Source organism: Zootoca vivipara, chromosome 8 (genome assembly GCF_965207765.1).
Source record: "Zootoca vivipara chromosome 8, rZooViv2.hap1.1, whole genome shotgun sequence".
In the NCBI taxonomy this organism is placed as follows: Eukaryota; Metazoa; Chordata; class Lepidosauria; order Squamata; family Lacertidae; genus Zootoca; species Zootoca vivipara.
In genome coordinates this window covers 85270205-85289316 of record NC_142591.1, presented here as the reverse complement: position 1 = coordinate 85289316, position 19112 = coordinate 85270205, and the positions used below count along the sequence as shown (strand labels likewise).

Below are 19112 nucleotides of genomic sequence, written 5' to 3'. Positions count from 1 at the left end.
TCTTAAGGTATCCCTTTGCATGTTCACATCAAAAGCAGATTCTTCCGACTAATTTCAAAACCTAGCATCAGTGGTTGTCTCTTTTGTAATTTACACGGGGCTCGAGGGAGGGCACAAGCAAGCCTCGCCCTTGGCCAGAGCCATGAGTTCCAGTTTACCTGCCATCCATGCCTTTGAACCTGGAGACTTCCTAGCTCTTCAGTACCACGGTTGCCGGACAGGCTGCAGACCACATGGGGCGATGGAGGAAAAGGCTCGAGGGAGCAGGTGAAGTTTCTGAGCACCACTCAAGCTCAGTGTGCAGGTAGAATCCCCAACTCGAAGCTTCCTCTGCAGGAGGGCTGCTGATGCAGCGTGGGGAGATTCGCCCCGACAAGCACAAGAGAGTCAGCAAATACAGCAGTACTGTTGCAAGGAGACCACGTCCCTTCCGGTGCCACTCTGGGGAGGGACCCATGTACCCTTTGTATGAAAATAAAATCTATTTAGCCAGTATTTATACAGAAAAGCGCTTTGCCTGGATTTCTGCCTGGCTTCTTTCCTGTCAAGGGTGCGATTGTGCTTTCAACTTCACTAACATCCACTTGGCTGCCTAAGCCTCAGGATTCTCGCACTGGCAAAAACACCTGGCCTCATTAGGCGTACAAATTTGTGACCATCCGGCACAAGTCAGTCATTGGCTCCATCACTTGTTTTATCTATCACATTCTCTCTCTTCTTACACACACAGGTGGCTATCCTCCCCTTCCACAAGTTGAGGAGCCAATTTTTCTGCCCCTCCCACCAGCCCACCGATTTTGGCAATGGCAAAGGGGTGGGGAAAGGAACGTATAGACACAAAACATGCGTAAAGCCAAACACCCTGTTGGGGATGGTCCTCCTCAAATTGCCAGAATGATCCTCTGATGAGGACTGAAGAGGTGATAACTCCTCACAAGGGATGAGCATCAAATCTTATGCTTTTAGCCCTACACAGAATTGGGGTATGTGTAAATATACACTTCTCCCATCCACATCTTTAGAACAAGGGTGGGGAACGAGGAACTGCTGAGTACAACTCCCACCATCCCTGCCCATTAGCACTCTGGCTGGTGCTATGAGCAGCTGGAGGGCCTCAGCTTCCTGATCCCTGGGTTGCATTCGTGAAAGACGGGCAACATAGAAGACATTCAGTTGTGGAACATTTTCCTTGGTGACACTTGCATACGAGACATTTCTTGGGAAATAAAGTAAACACAGTCAAGTCAGAAAAGAAGGCTCTATTGGAGGACATATTTTACAAAGAGATTGACATCACTACATACAAAAATGTCCACTTCTCCTGAGATATTTTTTTAAGGCAGGGGTGGGGGCAGTTGGATACAGCTGGTGATCGAAGTTCTAGAAATAGAGGAAAGGAAAATGCCAACACAGATTCCAAGAATTTAAGTAATGCAAGCACAATCTCTGCAGCTGGTCTCTCAAGCTAGGCCTCAACGAAGCGAAGGGGCTGTGACGAGGTGAATCCCGGCTATCACCAAACACAAATAACTTTGATAAATAAATTTCCTGCTATTATCTTGTTTCCTGCTTGTTGAAGCCCAAGCAGACACCAAGATGAATGCAGCAAAACCTCTTGGATTTCTGTGTCAGACAAGCTTCTTCCCCCAGTGAGGCAATGTCCTACTGGAAAGTGCTGTAATACTTTATAATTTCAGGCTGCAGAACAGGACATCTCAGCAGAGGTGATTTAGAAAGACAAAGCAGGGAGATTCGTTTAAAAGGGCTAGACGGGTCTCAGGCGCTGCCACATGTAAGGCACTTTGTCCTCTCCCCACCCAAAATCTTATTGCACAATATTTAGTAGACAGAAAATGCCAACTGTTCTGTAAAATTTACATAGAATACAGAATCCCTGTGTGTCTTCTGCAAGAGAACTATTTTTTTTCTTTCAGTAGCTCAATATACTTGGGAGAATGTCTGAAACACCAAACCCAAACTATTTAGAGATGGAAACCAAGAAGATATGTCAACTTGGGGTGGGGGTGGGATGGGGAGGTCATTCTAACCTACGGGAGATGAACTGTCAAGATACCATAACAGAATTTGAGAGGGGGAAGAGGAAGTCCAAAGGATCATGTTCCTAGGAACCATCACAGGAAATCTGGCGAACAAAGGCCAGTTTGCATAAGGAAGCAGGAGTCCTTGAACAGGAGGAACAAAAATTTAACCAGTTACTCTCTTAGCTCTGCACTGCTCTACAAGGACGACTCCTGCAGGAGGCTTAATAACAGTGCTGTTGAATTCACAGTAAGGCCATTCACCAGGAGTCACCAGACTGCCTGGGCAGCTGCTGCTCTGGATGGGTGTCTATAGCCCACAGCCCTGGCTGCCACACTTCCTTGTGAAAGTTGTAAAGGCTGAAAAAGCAGAAGACGCAAGAGCCATTTCCACACACTTGGGCCATTTCCTCCCCAAACCATTACTAGATGGGACCAAAGGTATTTATCCAAAGTGCTTGTCCTGCCTGAGACACGTCAGCATCGAGACGCTTCAGTATGAAGCCTCAGTTGCCATCTAAAACAAATTACACAAATTTAAAAGTGCAAGTCATGCACACAGGGCTGCCACAGATGTCAAAGGACCAAACCAACAACCAGGTGTGCAGAGGCGGGGCAGCCTGCTATTCCCTATGGATTCCAGGTCAAACCCAGAATTTATTGCTGGAAGAGCTTCTTGAGACATTCAATTGCCACCTCTCCCACCAAGGAGAAGGAATGCTCAGAATAAGAGTACTGGATTTTTGGAACCCAGCTGAGGTGAAACCCTGAGACAGGCCACTTCCTGGTGCACAGACCAGTGTGTCTTTGTCCAAGCCCAGCCTTGAGCTTCTGCTTTTTCCTGAGTCGTAGCCCGAATGAAGGTCAAGGCACAGCAGCGCCAAGAGCATCTGGGGAGAGGCTTACCAAAAGGAGCGCGGGAACTGAGAGGGGAGGTTGCTCCATCAATACTAGTCCCACATTTCTGACAAGTCCAGATTTGCAGGTTTGAATCACCTGCCCTGGTTCCATTCCCCAGAGGTGATTCTGTAAACGGCATGAGAGAGAGCGCAGTGGAAGAGCGTCGGAGCCCCTTCCTCTCTTCTCCACTGCAAGAAGCAACCCACTGCTCACTTATAGAGTGCCATTTTCTTGCTTTGGTACATGTACATGTAAGCATCACAGAAGAGGCGCTTAGCTACTCCTTCCATGTCCCGGGGCTGCTGCATGGCCAGGGTGGCTACTGGCATCTCCAGGTACTTGGCAACCTCTGGGCACAGAGTCACAGTGGGGATGTTGAAGCCGTCCTCATCGCCTGTGGGAAAGAGAGAGGAAGAGAGGGTCCTTTGGTTAGGTGAACCCCCTTGGGTGCATTTGGAACCACCCCCTGCCTTGTGCAGCCAGGACTGGTCAACCTCTGCAACTGCACGGGCACACGAGTGGGATGGGTGTAGCATCATTCGTGAGAGATCACTGCCCTTCAAGAAATGAAAGAGGAACACTTTGTTGATTCAGGAAGCGATGATTTATTTGTCATGGACTGGTTGAGCACAGATGAATGGCGGGAGGAACCAGCTGGGGAACCCCAAGGGAAGAAGGTTCAGAGCCCGGACAGAGGTGATGGGACAATGATGAGTGGACTGGGGGAGAAGACTGGGAGGAGGTGGTGTTGGAAGCTGAAGGGGTAACGGGGCTTAGTGAGCAGGGACAGTCTGTGACAGAATCAGAGGCAGAATCAGGTGAGTGGGATGAGGGAGGCCAAGAGGCAGAGCTGAGTCATAGGTGTATCTCCCCCACCCTTCTGCAACAAGCTTCCCTCCCCCAGAACCAGGAGAGGTATGAAACAGGAGGAGCATAGACAGGCTGCATACAGGAGCAGTCTCTGATTGCTTGGAAGAAACCTTGGAGAGGTAGCATAAGAGGGCTGTGGGGAGGTGAGGACTTCTAGTCTTGGCAACTGATTTCATGCAGTAGGACCTACAGGGCATGAGCTGCTGTGCTCATTAGGCCTGAAACTCAGCCAAGTCTGTGAAGATCATGGTTTGCTAATAAAGAGTTAACTCCAGCTTTGAACTGTGTGACTTACTGGCCGTCTTTGTGACATTATGCCAAACCTAACTCTTCCTACCGTGTTCTATGCTCACAGAACTGCTTTCGTGTAGCTACTCCATTTTGACATGATAATGCAGATACAGGGAACCTGTGGGCCTCCAGCTGTTGCTAGACTCCAACTCCCATCGTCCCTAACGATTTGCCCCACTAGCTGAAGCTGATAGGAGCTGGGGCATCCAACAATATTTGGAGGGTCACAGGTTCCCCATCCTTGCTATAAACAAGGTGTGGGGAACCTTTGGCCCTCCAGATGTTGCTGAACTACAACTCATTAGCCTCGAGCGTGTTCAACGGCCAGGGCAGATGGGAATCGTAGTCCCAGACCCCTGCCATGTCCCATGCATTAAGTGAGCCAATCCCTTCCCTCCCCAACATGGAAACAACATCCTTAAATGCATTTGTGGCTTTTTTGGGTGGGTGGGAGACCTGTTGAAATAGCACCGGCACACACACACACCCCAAACTTACCATGCCTATCTGCCATGCTGTCAAAAAACATCCAATTCTCCTTCTCTGGTCCGTATTTCACAAAGGAGACGTAGTGGCTGGTTTCAATGCAGAGAACAGCAAAGAGCTCCAGTTTCTCCCGAGGCACCCGGAGGCCTCCCAGGCAGCTGCCCCTGCAGAACTCCTCGGGGATGTGCAGCTTTGTCAGCTGATGGGCTTTGCGGTGGTAATGAGAGTGAGCCTGCAAACAGCCACAAGACGGTAAAGCTAAAGGGGTGGCGAGGGCTCACATGGAACAGAGCGCCTGCTGCCATCAGGTGGTCTGTGCTTTTGAAGAAAGGAAGTCCACAAGCCCCGGTCAAGGAACTGCGGCCTAGCGTCCCTTTTGCTCTCAGAAAACCCACATCCACCCTAACCAGGGCATGTAGAAATGCCTGCAGAACTCACAGAACAAAGAGAATGCTCACAGGGAAGAAAAATGATTAAAGTTCTCTGATTCTATGAAAACATTTTAAACAAATAAATACTTCTGCCAAATTTGGAGAGGGCCCTCGGGGGCAACTAGAAAGCTTTGGGGGAGCCAAGTAAGGCCCACAGGCTGTTGGTTAACCACCCTCCGGTGTATACCAAGTCCATCGGTGCATTCCCCTAAAGAAAAGGGCCCCTTCACTCCTTTCCTGAAGTCTCAAGAGGAGCAGGCATGAATCTGGGGCCTTAGACCTGAAACTTCTTCCCACTATGGTACAAATGAAAAGGGGATACCTGAGTGCAGCAAGAATCGCAGTACTGCTTCAATCCGGTGTCTGCAAACATCTTGTCTTTGAAGCACGCTGAGCATTCCTGAGTGGCCACAGCTCCGCACACAAAGCACTCCCTGGGACCTACAGTGGGAGACTAAAGATCACACCTTGAACCTTTCAGAGCCTGCCTACAGCACAGAATGCACTTTCCACTGAGAAATGAATTGGGCCTGAAAACGGCTAAGTGATCTTTAGTGTGGTTCCTGCTGCAAAGTCTCTTCTCCCCTGGCCAGCTTCCAAGCCACAATGGTATATTGTTGCTTAGATCACACAGATATCCTGGCTAACAGCAGCCTCTAGGCCTGAATCAGGTTCAGGGAGAAAGAAGTACAGCAGGATCTTTCCTGACAAACAAGCTGAACCACCTACAAAATGCTTAAGATCGCTCCTTGTACTTATTCTCACAACTGCCCAATGATGAAGGTTAGGCTGAGGGAGAAGTATTTGCCAGGGAGCTTCATGAATGGACCGGCATGAGAACCTCTCACTGTTTAATTCCAGGACATTCCCAATGAACCCTGGGTCAGTTCTAGAGGCCACGGCAATGAATCCATTCTCCAGTCTCACACAGTGCTATTGCAGCGTGTCACTCCAAGGAAGTGGATGACAAATCTAGGTAAAGGGAACTGGAATACCCCTACCGTATGATGCCCATAACTTACTATCCAGCAGCAGGTCAGTAATGTCCAGCTCCAAGGAGGGGATGATTTTGCTGAACATTTTGTATTCCTTCCCAAAACGGGGCATTTGGAGGATAAAGCAGGATGGAATCTAGGCAGAGGGAGAAATAGAAGCCACATCATTGGGACTTGCTCTGCAGCCAGAAGTTTCCAAGCAATCACACAATGCAGAATCTGGGTTGGGCCGATGGTCAGGGAAGGGCAGTCTACCTGCTTACAGCCACATAGCAAATTGATCTGCAATGGGAAGCCCAGCAGGTTCCTGTATCTCAGAGCTGTGTAAAAGAGGGCTTTCCTCACCTCTACATGGAAAGCTGTGCCTGCTCAAAGTTCAATACAATACTTGGCAAAGGCAGTGGAGCAACTGCTGGTATTCCTGGATGAGACCAATTATCTAGACCAGGGTTTCCCAAACTTTTTTTGGTCTACAACTCCCGTCATCCCAGTTAGGGATAATGGGAGGTTTAGTCCAACAAAAGCTGGAGACACAAGTTCGGGAAACCCTGGTCTAGATGTCCTACAATGTGAGTTCAGGTTCAGAACTGAACCAGCCTTGGTCACCCTGATGGATGACCATGAACCAGACAGGGGGAGTGTGACCCTGTTGATTGAGCTCAATATCTCAGCAGCTTTTGACGCCATTAACCAAGATATCCTCCTGGGCAGACTCAGGTCATGCTCTGTGGGGTCAGAATGTTAAAACAGAGACAAGCAGCAACCAAAAGGGTCACAATGACTCACCTCCACCAGCTTGAGATCAGATGAGAGAAAGGAATGCTCTACCAGCTGCTGCACGTTGGGCACCACCAAGTCCTCCTGCTTGTCCATGAATATCTGGTAGCAGTAGCACTCCTGCTCCTTGAGCCGTCCAGACCTGAAAGCGATGGGCAGGTGACTCCTCTGTGGCTATCCAGATGCTGCACCCCACTCCCCACAAATGGAATTATTAGAGCAACGGCAGCTGTTTCAATGGTGCAATGGGGAAATGAATTTCTTAGGCTTCTCCCCATTCCCTCTGAGGAGCACTATGGGGCGCAGGGGGTGCGGCTGGGTGGAAGCTGGGCTGCCCCATTCTGAGCCACTGCAGGCATACAAACTCCTGCCCTTAACACACCACCTTTGGGGTAAGGTCAGCTGGAGACCTGGAGAACTTGGGTTTACCTCCATCAACACCTGAGGCTCTCTAGACTTCAAATCAATGCACACTTGTAGAGCTGAACACTAATTCCCTAGCCAAATAAAAATAAAAATAGTTAGCAACGTGCTCCTCCCCGCAATTTTCCTCTGCCACGGGGTGGTGAACCTTTGGCCCATCCAGATGCTGCTGAACTACAAATCCACAACAATTAGCAGTGCTGGCTGGGGCTGGAGAAAGCGGAAAGTCCAGCAACATCTCAAGGGCCACAAGTCACTCCTGCTCCACCAGGCCTAAGGCACTCACTGCCCCTTCCCTCCTCCACTTCTCCCCTAATCACAAAGAGGTATTTTGACAGCTTCCCTTCACCGCTTTAAGTCACTAGTCACCCAGATCAACTCCCTTTGAGGCATAATATACTTTGAACTGTGATTATTTCTTCCTAGTCCCAGGAACATGCAGCCCATATTTCTCAGCTCTTCGGGGTGAAAACTTACTGCAGCTTCAGAAGCGGCTCTATCCCAAGGATGTGATGCATGATGAGATTAAGAAACTCCTCAGGGTCTAAAAGGGCAAAGTAAAAGCCACATCAGATACTCTGGTCGCTTCATCTCCAGCTGCTGTCAGACACGGGCACATCTTTTGTATAAATAAGAGCATAAGCAGAGTCTGATGGGTCAGGCCACTGGCCCATTCAGTGTAGCCTCTTGTTCCCACAGTGGCTAACCAGATGCCTCTTCTGGGAAGCCCGCAAGCAGGATTCGAGCACAAGAGCACTTTCTTCTCCAGCAGCTGGCATTCAGAGGCTTTCTACCTCCGACAGTGGAAGAAGAAATGAAGGAGAGCAGGCGCGGGTGGGGTGGGTGTGTAGGTATCTAGCCCCCTCCATCACTTAAGAACAGAGCAAGAGCACACAGAAAATAAAGCCAAAAAGCGGGGGAGCAAGGGACTTGTGTCTTCTGTCATCGCAGGATACAGGACTCCCCACTGTCCCGCAGCCAATGAAGACCAAGAGTATTGGCTTGGCACAGCAAATACCAGCTCTCATACTGTGCCATACCAAACTGGCCAGGTAGTTCTTTAACTTTTGTCAAAAGCTTTAATTGCCACCTCCCAGGGTCTTTGATTGTAGTCTTGCAAAGAATCCAATTAGGGATTTCTGGCAATTCCATCTTTATCCTGCCCTCCCCAACAAAAAAACCCATGAGGTAGATTAGGCTGGCTGAGAGAGACAGTGTCCTATTGTGGTCTCCTTCGCCAGGCAGGTTTGTGGCTGAGCAGGGATCTGAAAGTGGAATAATTTAGTAACACATCAAAGTGCACCAAAAGCAATGGACCCAAAAGGGAGGGGGAAATTAATCACCTTTTTCAGAAGTGGCAAAACTGGAACACTCCCCCTTCTCAGTCAACTGGTGTCGAAGGTCCATTACATTGCTAGCAGCAACAAATCCTTTCCTGAGTGGAGGAGGGAATCGTATAATCTCTTCAAGAAACTGACAAGGTGTTAAAGACTAGTCTGCATAAAGGCATGACACACACCCCAATCCCAAATGCCAAGGGGACACTGCTGATTAATAAATAAAATTAATATAGATTTGCTTATTTTGCAGAATTTATTCTGCTTCACAATGGGGGAAGAAACAAGGAGCTCCACAGAAGCCCAAGTTGCAGCTTCTGAAATCCACCGAGTCCACCCTGTTCAGCTTCTTAGATTTCACCAGGCTCCGAGCTTACTGCAGAGCCATGGGAACTAGAAACTTTGCAGAGAGTTTTGTTGGTTTTTATATAGAACGGGAACCTCTCAGGTTCTGAGGATGCAGAATTCAGTATGTGACACTGAAAGCTGCACCTGCAAAAATTGCAGATAGACAAGGAGGCAAATAGTAGAGCTGAGATGGAGGCGCAAGTGGACTGTACCCATTGGTCAGGAGAACACCCTGTTAGCTACTCACTGCCTGAGAGGGTTGACTATCTTGTCCCGGAGGATATTCTGAACGTGCCCATCAGGTGGGAGGGAGGGTTTGAAGAGCATGGAATCCAACACAGAGGTGCAGGAGAAGAGGCTGTGGTGAGAGAGGACGCACTTGGTAACTCTGCCAGGATGGCAGCAACACTCCAGAGTAGTGGATTAAAAAAAGAAGAAGACGACTGACATGGAGACAGAGAGAAATTGAAGCAACAACATGAGCAGCAGAGAATAGATCCCCCCCCCAAAAAAAAATCAGGCTGAATTTGATTGTGCAGTTAACATACGCTACATTGGCCCTCAGCCATCAGACAAGAAACATGATTATTCAGGATCTAAGCACAGTCCCTGAAGGTACACAAAGGGGGCTATTTCCCATAAACTAAATGGACCTATTGTGGTTTCCAAAGGGACCCACTTGTATGGGGGTTTGGAAAGGAAGCAAGCAGACCCACCTAAGCAAGCAGACCCACCTACCTGAAAAGTGCAGCATCCATATAGCAAGAATTGCAGTGGCCCTGGATCCCCCTCATCCGCCCTTCCAGGACATTCACAGCCACATCATCCCTGAGAGGGGGCAAGTTGCTTAGGACAGCAGGAGCACCCAGTCCACCTGAAACAGATGTTCTGCTCCTGAAAATATGCCTCTCTTCTTTTAGCTTAGACAGGATGCAACAAACCATGATGGGAAGGGCAGGAAAAAGGGGGTGGGGAGAGAACTAATTGAAAGCTGAAAATGGTTCGCTTGATCCTCCCCGCAGTATATCTTCAGTGGAGGAAGGGAACTTACTCAACTCTGTGGACTCCGGGGAAGTGTGGCTGACGGACTGGAAGCGCATGTCTGGCTGGCACGACTCCAGCCTCACAAAGAGGCCACGCTTTGGGGGGCAAGTGAAGTAGCGCACCCCCTGCAACTCGCCATCAGAAACGCCCTTATCTTCATCCTGTGTGGAAGGGTGAAATCTCTCAGGCAAGACAGGCAAACACCCTGGTCAGAATCTCCCCCTAGCAGTCTCACAGACAAGGAAAAGGAACAAGAGGGAATGATTCCACATGGGAAGCTGTGCCAGTACCATCCTCTCTGTTCTTCCTATCAGAGACAAGAACTCCTCAAATCCCTCTTGGGCCCTGCAGTTGAATTACCAACACCTCTCAATCAGTGGTACCAAAGGCTGCCAAAAAGACTAAGAGTTAAATTGTTGCAATTAAATTACCCACCTCACGACTCTTGGTTCTAGTATCCCATTTCTTAGAGGAGGAAGCAGGCTTTCATTTCCAGTAGTCCTGTCAACTGCGTGCCCATTTACCCGTTTCATAGCCCAACCCTGTGATACAGTTCTTGATCCCACTAACATGAATCTTAAAAAATGTAGTATAAACACCGACAACAGGGAAACACTAGCCTGCAAATGCTTCAATTAGAGAACAGCCTTTACTAAAGGTGTCATGGGCTTTGAAGACGCTCGAACTCAGGAAGAAAGGGAGAAACATGCCAAGAGGAAGGCATGCTTGGCAAACCCTCACCAGGATCAACTCCTGCCCGGAAACCTATGTCTCCACTGTGGAAGGACGTGTGGATCCAGAATTGGCCTCCACAGTCCCTTACTGTTAAGACAGTGTTCATGGAAGACGATCTTTCTCAGCGATGAGGGATCGCCAAAGAAGAAGCTAGAGATGTCAAAGACCATGAATGGATGCATGGATGGAACTCTCACCAGCTCAACTCCAGCCATTTTCTGCCGGTTTTCAGGCAGACAGCCAATCCAACAGATTGTTCCCGTGACTGAGTTCCCCTTGTCCAAGTTGATCCGTACCACTGAGTTCACGTCAAGGGAGGGTGACTTGCTTTCCACATCCTCTGCACTCTCACTTCTCTTGCTCTGGTCCTGGAGCCCAGTATCAGTATCCACTTCAAATCCTGAAAGGCAACACATATGTACTGGTATTATGCCGGACAGACTTTTGTAATGAACATTTTGATGCCGTTTTATTACTTTGCTGTTGAAGACACTGGGTGGGAGCTGGAGAGTAGGAATTTGAGTGACATAGCCATTTTGCTGGTCTGGCTGTTTAGTATTCTCTTTAGCAACCCCAGACCTGATTTGGGTTAGGAAGTGAGGCTAACCCTCACTTACACTCTGCAATCCACTTGACTTTCTGCTACTAAAGGAATGCTATGGGGTGCCTAGGTATGTTTACCTCTGCATTCTACCCATCAGTGTTGAAATGTGCCTCTGCTTCAGCAGAATATCTTCCTGGTTGGTGCAGGGCAATCAGAAGACCTGGGTTCCTTCCAAACAACAAAGTGCCTTCTCATTCTCACTTCTTCCTTCATGCATTCTGCAGCAAGGCACTCAAGAATGCTTGGTGCCTCAGTGTTTTAAGAGGAATGCAACACAGAAAAATATATCCTGTGTCTTATAATTTGATGAAAAAGGCAGAGTACAAAGGCAGTAACAGCATGCTACTGTTTTCAGTAGCAGCCTTATAAACTCCAACCCCAATGCTACAGTAGAACCAATAAGATTTATGGCCCTCCAGAAATGGAGAAGCAAAACTACCACAGACTACTGAGTCACCTGGGGAAAGCAGCTCCTCTTTAACCACAGAGTCCATGGGGATAACACGGAAAACATCTGCTGATCCTTCTTCCTCCTACAAACCAAAATAGAATGTGGTTGTATGTTTTAATCTGTTTTTAGCTTATTATTGATTTTATGCTTTGAATGATTTACAAAGTTGTTTTATGGGTTTTCTGATAATTTATTGATTTATTCTCTCTGTAAACAGCTTTGAGTTTTGCTTTTTTAAAACAATCAAGCAGTGTATAAATTCATGAAATAAATGAAGTAGAAAATTTAAGGATGTACCTGGAAGTTTTACATACAAAGTATGTGAGGTACTACTAAGCTACATATGCACCATGGATGTCATTGGCTTAGTTCACACCAAGCCATGGTTTGTTTAACAAACCACAAGCTGTCCCACAGACAACCACAGCTTGTTTCTTCAAAGCTTAGTTTGCTTTCTAGCTGCTTCTTTGGTGAGCATCTTGGGTGGGGCAGCCAAGCAAACTATGATTAAGAAAGAGTGATGGCTTCACATGCAACACCAAGCGGGAGTTTAAACAAAGACAGAACCAAAGCCATGGATTCCATCTTGGTTTGTTGGCAATAACCAAACCATAGTTAAGCCACAGTATAGCATTGGCTTCTGGTTCTGCTCTGCCTTAAGGGCGGCAGCTCTCTCAAGAGTGGGAAATCGTTGAAGAAGGAAAAACAAGGATGATTGAGGGTAATTATCCTTGCAAATCCCGCCCCCCCCCCAGGTACAGGGGAGAATGGGCTTCACTCACAATTCGCCTCGGTATCTGGTTCTCACCCCAGCATGGAGTGCGGGGGGCAGAGAGGCGCTGAGTGCAAAAGCACTTTGCCTGCTGGAAACCCTCCAATGCCGCCATTAAGGCAGAGGTTCTCCTGTTAATTAGAGCTTAATTGGACTAAAGGACAGGCACGTGCTAGAAGAGATGAGATCACAAACTGTGGAACAAAACCAACTGCAAGGACTTTAAGGTTTGAACTTCATTCGGTGCAAAAGATGGGGGGAGGAGAGCCTACAGTTTCTTTATTTAAAGTTTTCTTCTCTACATTTATGATTTGGCAACCCACCTCTGAATGTTAGTTCAAATTATATTTGTACAAGTGAGGATGGAAGAAATTGGATTATAAATATGGAATATAACATCAAACAGAACTCTGTGTGTAAAAGAAAAGGAGAGGGAAGCTCTATTTTGCAAAAGGTTTACAATAGAAACTTAGAGCTAACTCTTCCCCATCCTTTATTATTTACGGAGTGAACTGAATAACACTAAGAGGACTTGGAATTTAATTTAATTGGAAGTATAATTGCTTATTTACCTTCAGTTGGAATTATACCAGAAAGATATGGAGGTCTCGTACACCTCAGGTAGTGTGGTTGCTGACCTTGAGCCAGACATCTTGGAGAGTGAAGTCAAATGGGCCTTAGAAAGCATTGCTAATAACAAGGCCAGTGGAAGTGATGATATTCCAGCTGAACTGTTTAAAATTTTAAAAGATGATGCTGTTAAGGTGCTACACCCAATATGCCAGCAAGTTTGGAAAACTCAGCAATGGCCAGAGGATTGGAGAAGATCAGTCTACATCCCAATTCCAAAGAAGGGCAGTGCCAAAGAATGCTGCAACTACCGCACAATTGCGCTCATTTCACACGCTAGCAAGGTTATGCTTAAAATTCTACAAGGCAGGCTTAGGCAGTATGTGGACCGAGAACTCCCAGAAGTGCAAGCTGGATTTCGAAAGGGCAGAGGAACCAGAGACCAAATAGCAAACATGCGCTGGATTATGGAGAAAGCTAGAGAGTTCCAGAAAAACGTCTACTTCTGCTTCATTGACTATGCAAAAGCCTTTGACTGTGTCGACCACAGCAAACTATGGCAAGTTCTTAAAGAAATGGGAGTGCCTGATCACCTCATCTGTCTCCTGAGAAATCTCTATGTGGGACAAGAAGCTACAGTTAGAACTGGATATGGAACAACTGATTGGTTCAAAATTGGGAAAGGAGTACGACAAGGTTGTATATTGTCTCCCTGCTTATTTAACTTATATGCAGAATTCATCATGCGAAAGGCTGGACTAGATGAATCCCAAGCCGGAATTAAGATTGCTGGAAGAAATATCAACAACCTCAGATATGCAGATGACACAACCTTGATGGCAGAAAGCGAGGAGGATTTAAAGAACCTTTTAATGAGGGTGAAAGAGGAGAGTGCAAAATATGGTCTGAAGCTCAACATCAAAAAAACCAAGATCATGGCCACTGGTCCCATCACCTCCTGGCAAATAGAAGGGGAAGAAATGGAGGCAGTGAGAGATTTTACTTTCTTGGGCTCCTTGATCACTGCAGATGGTGACAGCAGTCACGAAATTAAAAGACGCCTGCTTCTTGGGAGAAAAGCAATGACAAACCTAGACAGCATCTTAAAAAGCAGAGACATCACCTTGCCGACAAAGGTCCGTATAGTTAAAGCTATGGTTTTCCCAGTAGTGATGTATGGAAGTGAGAGTTGGACCATAAAGAAGGCTGATCGCCGAAGAATTGATGCTTTTGAATTATGGTGCTGGAGGAGACTCTTGAGAGTCCCATGGACTGCAAGAAGATCAAACCTATCCATTCTTAAGGAAATCAGCCCTGAGTGCTCCCTGGAAGGACAGATCGTGAAGCTGAGGCTCCAATACTTTGGCCACCTCATGAGAAGAGAAGAATCCTTGGAAAAGACCCTGATGTTGGGAAAGATTGAGGGCACTAGGAGAAGGGGACGACAGAGGACGAGATGGTTGGACAGTGTTCTCGAAGCTACGAACATGAGTTTGACCAAACTGCGGGAGGCAGTGCAAGACAGGAGTGCCTGGCGTGCTCTGGTCCATGGGGTCACGAAGAGTCGGACACGACTAAACGACTAAACAACAACAACAACAACATCTTCAGTTGGACGGAAGGATGAAAGGCATCTGTGAACTTGCCAAGGAACTGATAAGGCTCATATATGAGTTATCTGCAGTTTGACAAACCACTCTTCTTCCCAGGCTGAGAGGGGAAATGGTGAAAACAGGTTATTTATTGGGACAGAGTGATTTTTACATTGTTGTTAATGTTGCAAAACGACGAAGCACGGAACAGGGCAATGGAGAAATTTCTGGAACAACAATGCAATATCAGCTTTGCCCAAGGGATGATGGATAGCAGCTATTACCGGGGGGAAGAAAGACATAACATCTTACCAGGACAGGAAGAAACACCACGGACAGAATAACTGACACACACAAGAAAAGCAAGAATATCGTTTGAGTTCCTCACTTGTAGTTTTATAAATCACTTAATGTGTCAACATGCATAGAAGTAATAAGGGATTGTTATTATGACTGGAATGTAATGGAAATTAGTAAGATTTTGAAGGCAGAAATGAAGCAAATAATCAAGCCATCAATTCTAGCATGCAGGGGGCCACCTTATTTAAATTATATAATTTGGCATTTGAACGATTGGTATTAATAATTGTATTATAAATTGTTATTGTTATAATGAGGCTATTATTGGATTGTAATTGAAAACTAATAAAAATTATTATCGCACTATAGCAACCCATGGCTTAGGTTATGTGCAGACCTGGCCATTTTATCCAGCTGCCCAGATAAGGACAAGCAAGCGTTTATCAGTTTCAACTGGCAGAGGAGACCTGTTGCATTATTTCCCTTCCTTGTTCTTTTTGGCGCAACTCCAAAATGGGGGCATCATCACTCTCTATTTTCAGGACATTACTGTCTCAATTAATGCCTCCTCCAGAAGGATTTAATCAGAATGGTGATGACTTTCTTACCGGACACACTTTGACCATCCAGGTGTTTTCCTCCTTGAATATGTCCATTGCTATTCCTTGCATGAAGGCATCATCCAAATAGAAGCCAATAGTATCCCCCACTTTCACTGGAGATGCCCCAACTGCGTCCGGATTTGCCTCTTGCTTCGCCATGCCCTTCTCTGGTGCTGATACAAACTGCAGTTTGTTACATGGGAGGAAAAGGCCACAGTCCTTCTTACATTTGAAGTATTCTGTCCCATTGTAGGTACCATCACAGCGGCCTTTGCCTTCACCGTCACCCTGGAGAAGCAGCAGAGAGGCTATGTTATAACATCTCAGGGTATGAACAAAGAGAGGACACAAGAGAATAGCCCATTTCTGCTCCAAGTATGTGAGTATCATGTAGGAATCAAAGTATACCCTTCAGAGGAGGACAGCTCCCCATCCCTCAGAAAAACTGCACTGTAGTAGTATCATAAAGCCTAAAACCATACAGGAAGCATGCAGCTGAATAAAATTCAGGAATCGCCCCATTAAAACTTACTAAATTTACTTCTAGCTTTCCATTTCCATTGCTCCAAAGGAGCACATTCTTCGTGTACTGTTTAACACAAAACTTCCATCACGTGGCTTCTGTTTAACGTGGCTGCATAATTTCATCTTACTCCTTTCACAGTAACCAAAAGAGATTGGAAAGAAACAGATTAAAATGAGCATGTTATCATGCCTTATCCAGAAAATAATGTATTTTTCCTTCTTTGAAACCATGCAGCCTGAGGAAAGGTTTTGTGGATCTCAAAAGTTTGTGCGAGACATTTTGAACTGGCTGGCCCAAAGAAAGCATTTAATGCTTTTCCTTCTTTCATGTGAACTAGGCAAAGCACTTCACCCTCCAAAACAAGAGACTCAGGCCTAATATACAAGGCAATGTACTTTTCTCTTATGGGTTACTGAGAAAGTATTTCTATAGCCTATTTAAGTGTTCAAAGCCTAAGTTTAATTACAGACCAGACCATAAAAATTCAGAACAATTACAACCTCCATAAATGGCCTCACCTGCAGCTCTACACCAAAGAAAACTGGGCAGAGCCCAGATGGTAAAGGGCTCCTATGAACCTTCCCAATGTAGCAGATGGTACCAGGGAAAGTCTGATGGTCCAGTTCCACAAAGACTTGCTGGCCCTGTTTGGCATTCATGGCTGCATTCAGAACATGCATGTCCAGAAAACAGTTCAACCGTTCATGAGTGTTGCTGATGGCTGAAAGATAATCAGCCACCTTGTCATGCAAAGGCTGCAGAATTTCGGCATCCAAAGTGACCACGGATCCATCTTGCTCCATGACAACCCTCAAGAAGCGAGTGGGTGACAATCTAATGCACCGCAAGTAAGTCTGTTCGTTCACGTAGCACATACTCCCTGCAGGGAAAAATTTGCTGCCATAAGGGTGGTTTTCAGTCAGGATGTAATGCAAGTTCTTATCCCCATGGGGAAGCTGGTACATAGCTGCAGTACTCATCTTCACATTCCTTCAGTCCTAAAAAGAAATTACACAATCATGTCATAGGGAAATTTAATAAACCTACTTTAGTCACTGAACAGAAGGAACAAATAATATAGGGAATGCTTCCAGGTAATTCCTGGACAATGAGAATAAGGACGTGGGAAGACTCCCCATCATACATAACATTTAAACTCAACCATTTATTTATTTAGAACAGGAGTGTTGAGAATTCTCTGTCAGATGCAGTAAGTTAGCAGCTACCCGCACCCCAACAAACCCCAATAAGCAACACCGCAGTCAAAACGTCATCAGCGACAAGTATACCTCCCCCAGCCCCCGGAGCACTTGCACTACAAGTCCCACCAGCCAGCAGCACCCAGCGAAGTTGCACTACAACTCCCACCAGCCAGCAGCACACAGCAAGCTTGGACTACAAATCCCACCAGCCCCAGCACCTAGAGGTTGTCCTACAATTCCCACCACTCAGCAAGCTTGGACTACAACTCCCACCAGCCCCAGCACCCAGCGAGGTTGGACTACAACTCCCACCAGCCCCAGCACCCAGCGAGGTTGGACTACAACTCCCACCAGCCAGCAGCACACAGCAAGCTTGGACTACAACTCCCACCAGCCCCAGCACCCAGCGAGGTTGGACTACAACTCCCACCAGCCCCAGCACCCAGCGAGGTTGGACTACAACTCCCACCAGCCCCAGCACCCAGCGAGGTTGGACTACAACTCCCACCAGCCAGCAGCACACAGCAAGCTTGGACTACAACTCCCACCAGCCCCAGCACCCAGCGAGGTTGGACTACAACTCCCACCAGCCAGCAGCACACAGCAAGCTTGGACTACAACTCCCACCAGCCCCAGCACCCAGCGAGGTTGGACTACAACTCCCACCAGCCAGCAGCACACAGCAAGCTTGGACTACAACTCCCACCAGCCCCAGCACCCAGCGAGGTTGGACTACAACTCCCACCAGCCCCAGCACCCAGCGAGGTTGGACTACAACTCCCACCAGCCCCAGCACCCAGCGAGGTTGGACTACAACTCCCACCAGCCCCAGCACCCAGCGAGGTTGGACTACAACTCCCACCAGCCAGCAGCACACAGCAAGCTTGGACTACAACTCCCACCAGCCCCAGCACCCAGCGAGGTTGGACTACAACTCCCACCAGCCAGCAGCACACAGCAAGCTTGGACTACAACTCCCACCAGCCCCAGCACCCAGCGAGGTTGGACTACAACTCCCACCAGCCCCAGCACCCAGCGAGGTTGGACTACAACTCCCACCAGCCCCAGCACCCAGCGAGGTTGGACTACAACTCCCACCAGCCAGCAGCACACAGCAAGCTTGGACTACAACTCCCACCAGCCCCAGCACCCAGCGAGGTTGCACTACAACTCCCACCCGCTCCCCGTTGCCGTGCAGCCCCTCTGACGCGCCCCAGGTTGGCAAAGGCCGCGCTCGGAGGTCAGGCTGAGGCCTCTGTCCCCGCGGAGCCCCCCCGCCCCCTTTGGACCTCCCTCGCAGGGCTGTTGTGAGGATGGAAGGGGGCGGGGAGGAGCCTCGCCTGGGGAAACCTGGCAAAGAAACGGCAACCCTGTGGGAGAGGAAGGCGGGGGCGCTGCGGGGGTCCCTCACCTGCCCGCTCCGCTCGACGAAGGCGACGGGCCCAGCCGGCACCGAAGCCGTTCCCGTTTCGCTCTGAGGAAAGGCCATAGAGCGCATGCGGCGGCCAGAGCGTCCATAGGAGGCAGTCGCCCACTCTTTTCCCTCAGGTCAATCCGCAGCCAGGGCCGCCTCAGCCGCCAATCGGCATGAAGGGGTGGGCTGCAAAGGAGCGGGGCTTGGCCAATCAAGAAAGAGGAGGAGGAGGAACGAGGAAGCTCATGACGGAATCTGGGGATTGGCTAATGGGGAAACTCCAGTAGAGGCCGGGCACATAAACCCACACGCAGGTACCAGCGCGTTGTGCGCATGCGCGAGCCTTCACGCCAGGATGTTTGTACCGCGTTCCGCGACGGAGTTTTTAGCGGCGACGGTTTTC

The 19112-nt window shown here is 48.0% G+C and overlaps 1 protein-coding gene across 1 annotated transcript; it reads right to left on the bottom strand.

Moving 5' to 3' along the window:
• Positions 1 to 1244: 1244 nt before the first annotated feature.
• On the bottom strand, positions 1245 to 19040 carry LOC118089857 (ubiquitin carboxyl-terminal hydrolase CYLD). The gene is made up of 15 exons (XM_035124911.3): positions 18707 to 19040; positions 16612 to 17091; positions 15574 to 15855; positions 11738 to 11813; positions 10874 to 11076; positions 9949 to 10102; positions 9636 to 9771; positions 9145 to 9255; positions 8556 to 8647; positions 7690 to 7756; positions 6799 to 6931; positions 6040 to 6148; positions 5340 to 5458; positions 4599 to 4818; positions 1245 to 3333 (listed from the first exon to the last, which is right to left on the bottom strand). Exons 2-15 carry the CDS (start codon positions 17071 to 17073, stop codon positions 3149 to 3151), a joined length of 2349 nt encoding a protein of 782 aa, XP_034980802.3. The 5' UTR covers positions 17074 to 17091; positions 18707 to 19040; the 3' UTR covers positions 1245 to 3148.
• Positions 19041 to 19112: the final 72 nt, after the last annotated feature.